The sequence below is a fragment of the Natrix helvetica genome, assembly GCF_964273705.1.
Source record: "Natrix helvetica genome assembly, chromosome: 3".
NCBI lineage: Eukaryota > Metazoa > Chordata > Lepidosauria > Squamata > Natricidae > Natrix > Natrix helvetica.
Window position 1 is genome coordinate 124,887,315 of NC_138549.1, and position 8,916 is coordinate 124,896,230.

The following is an 8,916-nucleotide window of genomic DNA, read 5'->3' on the forward strand; positions in this document are numbered from 1 at the left end:
ACCCGGAACAACTGGTCATCGCCAGGAGCTCCGAATCCCGGCAGGCTGCTTGCCTTGCATCACCATGCCTCCCTGCTGCACAGCTGATCTCCGGCTTGCCCTCCGTTGACCAGCTGGTCCCTGGCAATCGTTGGCACACTGCCACTGCAGCCTCTCCTGCACCCATCACCGGTGCTCTATCGCTTCAGTTTCCAGCTCTCTGACACCCCTATTCACCAGTGCTCCACCCTGCCCTAGTATGGGAAATGCTGGGCTTCAGGGTTTGACACCCTCACTTAATTACAGAGCTAACTGAATGACTTTAGACTAATCACACACTTTCTTAAGCCCATCTCACTTCACCCTGGTTGCTGTTCTAAGAATAAACCTAGGTGAGTCCAACCTTCATGTGAGCCATCTTGGGCTCATGGGATGAAATATGCTGCAACATATTGAAACAATAACATAAACCAAAACCCCAATGAAATGAGTCAAGGAAACCCACATTCAGGATCAGAATAAATTATACACAGAATTTGTTAATTTGTACACTATATTTCAGCAAAGATAAGGACAATATCAGGACATGAGACTGGTGCTATATGGCTAGGCTAGTAAGATCGGGAAATAATGGCTCCTACAAAGTCTTAATCAAATTGGAGACCTTTGTACCCATAAAAATTTGGAATGTATCTTTAAAACAGCCAACATTCCCTGTAAATCTACTTTTGAGGTATAACTCCCACATACGAAATCAAGAATTAGAACCTTGCAGTTTATAAATGCATTCCCATTTCAGCATGTTAATGAAATGATTCAAGTATACAGTGATTTTTTTCACCTTTTTATTATACACAAGATGCAAATAATCAACAGTTTTCTACTGAGGGGGTTGACCACGCCCACGTCCAAATCCACCTCTCTGTAAATTAAAAAGAAAACATTACAAGTTTGTTACACAATTGCCTCATGAGTCAAAGAAAAAGAGAGTTGACAGAACTTAAAAATAACTAGGAACGTAGTAAAGTAGGGTAGTGAGGAACATTAAAGTAGGGTAGTGATGCCATCATTCAAACTATAGGACATTTGGACAAAAAGATTCTTAAGTTAATACCCCTAGTAGAAAAACTAAAGGACAGGAGCAAAATATAAGTCATAACTCAAATACTCAAAAGTATTTCTTTTGAATCTCAAGTATTCCAATCATGGTGCAACTTGGTCAATAACTAGCTAAATTAAACTTGCTAAAACTCCGGGTAGCCCTCATATTATGCTTGGGGAAAGAAGGCAACTAAAGAGAACCATAGCTCAAAAATAAAAAAGAAGCAATTCTTTATTAGTAAATATTTCATCTATTTGGTTGCCATTATTTGTATGATGAATGAAGCTCCCTAGGTGTACCACATTATTACTACTGAAAAAAGCAAAACACTCAAACAATATTTTGCACTTACTGGCAATTAATATTTGGACCTTTCTACCTGTACAGATGATACTCTAAATTCTATTAAACCAAAAGTAACACTTTTCATACAGCGAAATGTTTCCTCTAACGAAGATGAACACAACTACATTCTCATGAGTAATGCTTGATGGGATTTTGAATTACCTAGTCATCATGGCATGCTGTTCTTTCACTTTTATATTTAAACTACAGCATATTTTTAGCATACATTAAACACAGTAAAATATGTCATACTTACAAATTGAAATTCAGTAGCTGACCCAGCACCAGCTTCTGCCTTTTTGTCTGCACCAGCTGATAGCAAAAAAGTATTAAGATAAGAATGCGGTATATGAAGACTTTTATTACATGTAGATATGCCTAAAATTTATTATGATACTAGAAGTCCAGGTACAACTTATAGTCAGTTATGCAATTTTATTGCTGAAGTCAGTATATGTTCTTACCCTAGCAAGCATTCCTTTCCCTGTTTGTTAAGAACAACAAAGCTTGGATGAAAACTGTTTTCCACAATAACACTGAGCTTCTAAGCTCAAAATATTTCCAAAGCACAACAGGACAGGACAATTCTTCCTTTTGCAAAAGTTCATGGCCTATACTACAGAACATGAAAACAATGGCAAAAGCTAGTTAACTCTTCAGTTCAGCAATAAAGTTAATACTTACGAGGAGCTGCGCTTCTTCTATAGGTATCCCTATCAGCTTCTCCTCGTGTAAGACGAGCAGGACGTTCACCCTCTAAACCTAAAAAAATAAAAATGAAAAACCTCACAATTTAGTCTGAAGGTGCAAAATTATCAGAATCAGATTAACAGAGTTGTAAGGGACCTTGTTAGGTCATCTAGTCCAACCATCTGCCCAAACGAGACACTACCTACACCATTTCTGACAAATGGCAGTCCAGAAATGGTATAGAGTCTCCTGCTTGGGTGGGCGTTGGTTGAATTATGATTCAGCTTGTATTTATAATGACACTAGATTCATTACTTTTGAAGATAGATTTAAAAAGGTTTGATAATATCAATTGTTTGATTGATTGATTAATCAGATGCAAATATTTTATCTACATCTTCCATAGAAATATGTCTGTGTGTGTGTGTGTGTGTGTGTGTGTGTGTGTGTGTGTTGTATTTGTGCTGATAAATAAATAAAATAAACATTAAAAATAAAAATATGGTTTTCTGCCTGGATGGTCCTCTGTAATGAGCTGAAGGACAGAAAGGGGGAGTAGTGAGCTCCCTCCCATATTTCGGCATACCAGGGGTTGTAACACACACACACACACACACACACACACACACGATTCACTGGAACAAAGTGCAAATATAATGATTCTAGGCAGTTATTTTCTCCTCACATCAACCTTTTTATTATTTTAAGTTGCCCAAAAGCTATTCATTTCAGCTTTGTCTTATACTGCTCATCCACTGTGGTTCAGCATTCTAAAAACCAATCCTGTCAATCTAATTGGATAAACTATCCATCATAATGCCACCTATAATAATAAATTCAAACTGTACCTAAAGTTCACTCTGAATTAAATGACAAATACATCCAAATCTAATTAATACAATCATATGCTGGTATCTAAACATTGCAAACAGGATTAACTGAACTAGTCACCATGTCCCATCAGGACCAAAATTCTAAACAGCACTAAAAAAAAGTGGCATGCCCATTTTTCACACTTATCAACCATTGCAGCAATCCCATGGTCACATGATCAAAATGACTCATATTTATGATGGTTGTAGTGTCCCAGGGTCATGTGTTCACCTTTTGCAACCTTCTGACAAGTAAAGTCACTGGGGAAGTCAGATTCACTTAACAACTGTATTACTAACTTAACAACTACAGTGATCTACTTAACAATTGTGGCAAGAGAGGTTGTAAAAAGAGGCAAAACTCACTTAACGAATGTCTTACTTAGCAATAGTAATGTTGGGCTCAATTGGGGTCATAAGTCGAGAACTACCTGTACTTCATATACAAAGTCCAAGGATGCTTCAGGGTGCACACCACCCAGCAATACTTCCTTTAAAAAGTGATATCTTTTCCTGGGCTAACACAGTAGCCATATAATCCTAGGAAAATACATATTCAATTAAGGCACATTCATGTGAACTCTGAAATAGCTTGTGGCACACTATCAGTATCTTCTTAATTCAAGAGTATATCTTCCTGGCATAGTGTGGATAACAGTAAGCCTCGGAAGATACAGCTTCCTTCTAGAGGTGCCAATAAATGCAGAGGGCAAATGTCATTCCAAGACATTTTTTTGGCTTCAAATTTGAAGTATAGCACAAATCTAGTTTCTAACTGGTGAGCCACAATATACCATATTTTTCAGAGTATAAGATGCATATTTTTCCTTCAAAAAGGAGAGGCTGAAAATCTGAGCGCATCTTATACACTGAATACAGTATTTTTTTGCCTCCCGAAACCCCACCTCCTTCACCAAAATGGCCTTGCATAGCCTTTAGGAGGCTTTCAGAGTGCTCCTGGGGCTGGGGAGGGCAGAAATGAGTGAAAAACGGGCCGGTTTTTTGCTCAATTTTGCCCCCCCCCCCAGCACTCTAGAATCCTCCTAAAGGCTATTCATGCCTTTTTGACAAAAAATGGGCCATTTTTTGCTCATTGGGGGCAGGCTACCACCCAGGAGCAGTCTACAAGCCTCCTAAAGGCTATTCATGCCCTTTTTGTGACAAAAACAGGCCTGTTTTCACAAAAATCTGGGCATTTTGGGAGGTCTGCAGAGTGCAAAAACTTTTTTTTATTTGCCTCTTCAAAACCTTCATGCGTCTTATACTCCGTTGGGTCTGAAAAATACGATATATTTACTGAAAAGTGAACTATTTCAAATTTGTCACTTTTTATAATTACCTCTAACTTTTAACAGGTCAATGAAAACTACTGGCCATTTCATAATCATGTATTCCTACTATTACAGACACAATAACAAAATCCCCTTTTCAATTTAAATTATTTCTTTACAAGAAATAGAACTATTTTCATTTCACCTGGCAACCATTTTAGAGTTATAATTCAGGCAAAAGTGAGATTACTTAAAACAAGTGGCTATAATACAAAAACCTGGGAAAAAATTATAGGCACTGTGCTCTGTTCACAATTATTAATAGTTCGTGAGTCTTTTGAAACTGAAGCAGTACATAACTGAAATAGGATAGACAAACACTTAACTACCTATCCTAAACTTTAATTGAAAGTATCACTGATATACAAATATTTTACATTTTAAAAAATACTGTTCATGTATGTTGCTAGAATTAATGATCATGGACAGTTCTTCGAGAAAGTGAATTTTAGTATTTTCCCTAATAAACTAATTTTAAAAAATTAAGAGCCACGGAATACAAAACTTGGTTGTCAATGTATGTCAACATAATCAAAACCAGAAACAATCTAGACAAGAGAGCATTACACTAGTGCAATAAACACATGCTACTTTCTTTCTAAAGCAAAGATTAGCACTATGATCAGCACCAAAAAGTTTGGTACTACAGGTAGTCCTCATGTAGCAACTGCAATTGGTTCCTGCAAAATGGTCATTAAGTAAATCTGTCTGTGTGTATGCACGGGCGTGCGTGTGTGTGTGAGAGAGAGAGAGACAGACAGACAGCATTGCATGAAAGTGTACAGAAATATATGTAGGTTAAATCCAATATACTTATAATAGCCCTGCTTTCTTATGGTATCATACTCTCTTTACTGAATATGTAGTGTAAGCACTTAGTATTTTGGGGGGGAAATAGATCTCAAGGATCATTTAAATTTTTGTCAACTATTTTACAACTTAATGCATTAAAGAATATTTTAAATTAATGATTTGTTATTATATGCTTTGAACTCTTAAGACATGCAACATAAATAGCTCAGTAAAATTAAAGAACCCTTCCAAAACATTTCTTTTCTTGGCAATAAATACCAAATCCAGAGAAGCAATCAAAATTTCACTAATAAATAAAAAATATCAAAGTGAAATTCTAAATTTCCAAAGCAAAACTCACCTTTGGGCCTGGGTCTGCCTGTTTCAGGACGGCTGCGACGCAAAGTGGCAGGCACAATTTCAGGTGGTAGATGGAGATAATCCCGCAGGTACTGAATGCCCTCATTGGTCAAATACCAATAAAAATGCCTCCAGGCAAACTGTTCCTTCACGTAGCCACGAGATTTCAAGGACTAGGAAGACACACCAATTACTTGTTGCAGAAAAGAATAATGTTTCAAAGACATAATTAAAGCCAACTAGGTTTCTGTCCTGAACTGTTCAACCATGCTTCTATACATCCTGCAAAATTATAAACAGGTAATACTGTTCTTTCTTCTCTATATATTTAAGAATTAGAAAAATACTGCTACTTCACAAAGTGCCACTTTTTCAAACCTAAGGTCTGCTCTTAATCCCAACCAGAGATAACAACAGAAAAGTGTATAATGTTTGTATTTTTAAAATCCCACTTCAGAAGTTTTATCAGGATCAGCTTGCCATGGAAGATTAAGTGTTACTTAAATATAAAAGCCATACCCTATTATTAACTTTTCTTTCTTAAAATGAAAGATGTAGACTAAATGCCTGTGGCAATGACAGGTATCCACATCCATTGAAGGATGATGGAGGACATGAACTTATGCACACTTTTGTATGCAAATAATGCTATACTGGTAGCTGAGAATCCTGCCAAGGTAGACTATACAATGCAAGAAGGCCTAAACATATTGAAGAACACAATAGATGTGTCTGACCTGGAAAATGAAGTTCAAATTATACATAAATGACAATATGTAGAGCAAGAAGATAAATCTGTATACTTAGTAAAATGTCTTCTTTAAGCAGGAAAATAGGAGAAATTTCAAGGAACTAGTATTGGCAGAAAAGTGGGTTCTGTAGTCTGCAGCAAGGGATGTTTGTCCCAAAAGTGAAAATGGCTACACGTTAAGAGTATAATTGTGCCCACTTTGCTATATAGAAGGAAGAACTAGGTATGTTAGAAAATATATATATATAAATAAATTGAACTAAGATGTATGTGTGGTAAAATAGACAAGATATGATCAAGAAAGAATGAGTGCTGAATGAATGTGAATGTGATCAATACAAAAGTGAATTACCAGTACAAAATAAATATATTGCATTGGTTTGGCCATAAAGAAAATAACAACAGCAAAACAAATATAAGACAGATGGAAAGGCCAATAAAGTGGGGAGTTTATGAAATTTATGAGCTACTCCAAAACAGTTTAAAGAGCAAAAGAGAATATATGTAGCACTGTACGGCCATAGTGGAAACAAGAGGTGTTTGCAAGGACAGAAAGGTTTGGACTAGTATATTGAAAAGTGTTGGTGTAATCTAAACAATTGTGTCACCAAGGCGATTCAAAGATCAGTTTAACTGGCTGGTAAGATAAGCATTTACCTGCATTGCTTTCATGACATGGAGGTTGGGCACATTTTTGTCCGCTAGTTCTGGATGCTTAGGCATGTGGACATCTTTCTTGGCCACCATCACACCCTCCTTAAAAAGGAGTTCATAGATTGCAATACGATTTTTCTTAGGCATCAACATCTGTGGGAAATAAAAGATTTTGTTGTCAACTGCAGTCTCTTTTCCAGTTCAAAGTAGCAATAGTTGTCAAGAAACACCACACAGATTAGCTTATTGCTGTGCCAAAAACCTGAAAGGTAAAGTACATACTTGTGTATCCCAACCACTACAAAGTTAAATAATCTTCAAAGGAAGACCATCCATGTTAGCTCAAGATTATTTGACCACTGGCCAGTATAATCTGCTGTGACTGGAGTAGTCTCAGGAAGACCCACGTTATGTCCCATGTTTTAACCGGAAGGAGAAATAATTAAATCTCAAATCACCCAACACTGAGACATAATATTTCTTTCTCACAAATAGCAATAACTAGATAATGAGACTTGGATGGAAGTTTCAATGAAACTAGAAATGCTTGGCAGTTTCTATTCACCACAAAACATTAGGCATAATAACATGCATATTTTATAAATTCCAGCATACACTTGCATAGGGATCAATTCTCTTTATAGTTGGCCTCTAGTGAAGTTTTCATCTTTATTCATAACTTTTAACCATTCCGGCTGGGGAAAACCTCCACGCAAACAGGACCACACAAACTGCAGATAGGCCTACAGTATGTTCCCAAAAAGAAAAAAAAAGTTGCGATGCAGGGGACGAACTGTATTGCTAGAGCCCCGCAACGTTCCCACGTTCTCTCTTCAGAAGACACGGCCTGGATTAATAAAGTGCCCGCCTTCCAAACGCCGCATCCCAATTCCACCTTTTTTTTCTCGAGCCTCGATTCTCCCCGGCCAATTCGAGTTCAACGAAAATAAACAACAGGGTGTCTAAGGGCGCCAAGGAGGGGTACCGGTCAGTGCAAACGTAGGATGCGGACGATGCGCGGCGGATAGACGAATAAAAGCCAGGCCTTACCGTGGCGGCACTCTCAGGACGAAAGCTGGAAAAGAAAGAGCATGCGCAATACGATCTCTTCCTGCCTCGGAAGGACCCTTGGAGAGTTAAGGAGTCGGCTAGTCTACTGCCTTTCAGCAAAGCCTCTAGTACTGTAATCGAGCAAGAGCGTCAAAATTAGCGATCCTTCAGAATCTAGTTTCATTGTGATTACTTGTTTAAATTCATTTTATTTTACTTTGTTTTGTTACCTAAATTTATACAATAAGGGATGAATTTGCTACAGACGTTGTGCATAGCCAGCTTTACATAAGTGGTACATTTTGCTACATTACACTTTTATCTTTCTTTGTGTCTTACAACTACCCATATTTCTTACCCAATGGTAGTGAGACACATATTGTTTCTGACAATTGCAGGAAATATATAGCCATAATTGATAAATTGAGTTAACACAGTTTGATTTCCTGGGCTTAACCCAAAACATGAGGGGTTTGAGAAGCTCATAAGCAAATTTAATAGTATTGGCTTTGGGCTTTTTTCAATGGATGAGCTCTGTGTCATGGCCCTCATCAGCTGTTCTATTTAGAATAAAACCACATTATCTGCATCTGCATAATATTTCAGGTTAAAATAGGTTTGGCTAGTTTGTGTTTGAGAAAAACAAAGGGTCATAGAATAAATTGATTCAGAGTTCTCCCTTGAGACAAAAATGATCAGACTCAAAATTATCAAATTTTGGATACATTATGCAAAGACCTGATCCCTTGTGAAATCCATAATCCTAGGAAAGAAGAAAGGAAAGAGAAGGAGTGAACAACTTGACTGTACATAATTAATGTCACACCCATGTCCAACATGAATTTGTATCTAATACTATAAGTCAGAGGTGTCAAACTCGTTTCATCATGGCAGTGTCACGTGACATATTGGGACTTTTCCCCCCTTCATTAAACTGGGCAGGGACAGGGCAAGCACTTAACGCATCTGGCCCGCGGGCCACAAGTTTGA

General features: G+C 37.4%; 1 protein-coding gene across 1 annotated transcript; it reads right to left on the reverse strand.

The window, feature by feature from the left end:
• Positions 1-755: 755 nt before the first annotated feature.
• LOC309390201 (small ribosomal subunit protein eS10) lies at positions 756-8,065 on the reverse strand. The gene is made up of 6 exons (XM_081949331.1): positions 7,927-8,065; positions 6,880-7,029; positions 5,473-5,644; positions 2,111-2,188; positions 1,683-1,738; positions 756-901 (listed from the first exon to the last, which is right to left on the reverse strand). The coding sequence occupies exons 2-6, from the start codon at positions 7,027-7,029 to the stop codon at positions 860-862; spliced, it is 498 nt and encodes a 165-aa protein (XP_081805457.1). The 5' UTR covers positions 7,927-8,065; the 3' UTR covers positions 756-859.
• Positions 8,066-8,916: the final 851 nt, after the last annotated feature.

What these genes read in the sequence shown, in the direction of transcription:
- LOC309390201 (XM_081949331.1), bottom strand. Translation starts at nt 7,029, where the DNA reads ATGTTGATGCCTAAGAAAAATCGTATTGCAATCTATGAACTCCTTTTT. An exon ending in AGGCAGACCCAGGCCCAAAG is followed by an intron (nt 2,189 to 5,472) that starts GTGAGTTTTGCT and finishes TTATTTTTTTAG; the next exon opens with GTTTAGAGGGTGAACGTCCT. An exon ending in CAGCTACTGAATTTCAATTT is followed by an intron (nt 902 to 1,682) that starts GTAAGTATGACA and finishes TTTAATTTACAG; the next exon opens with AGAGGTGGATTTGGACGTGG.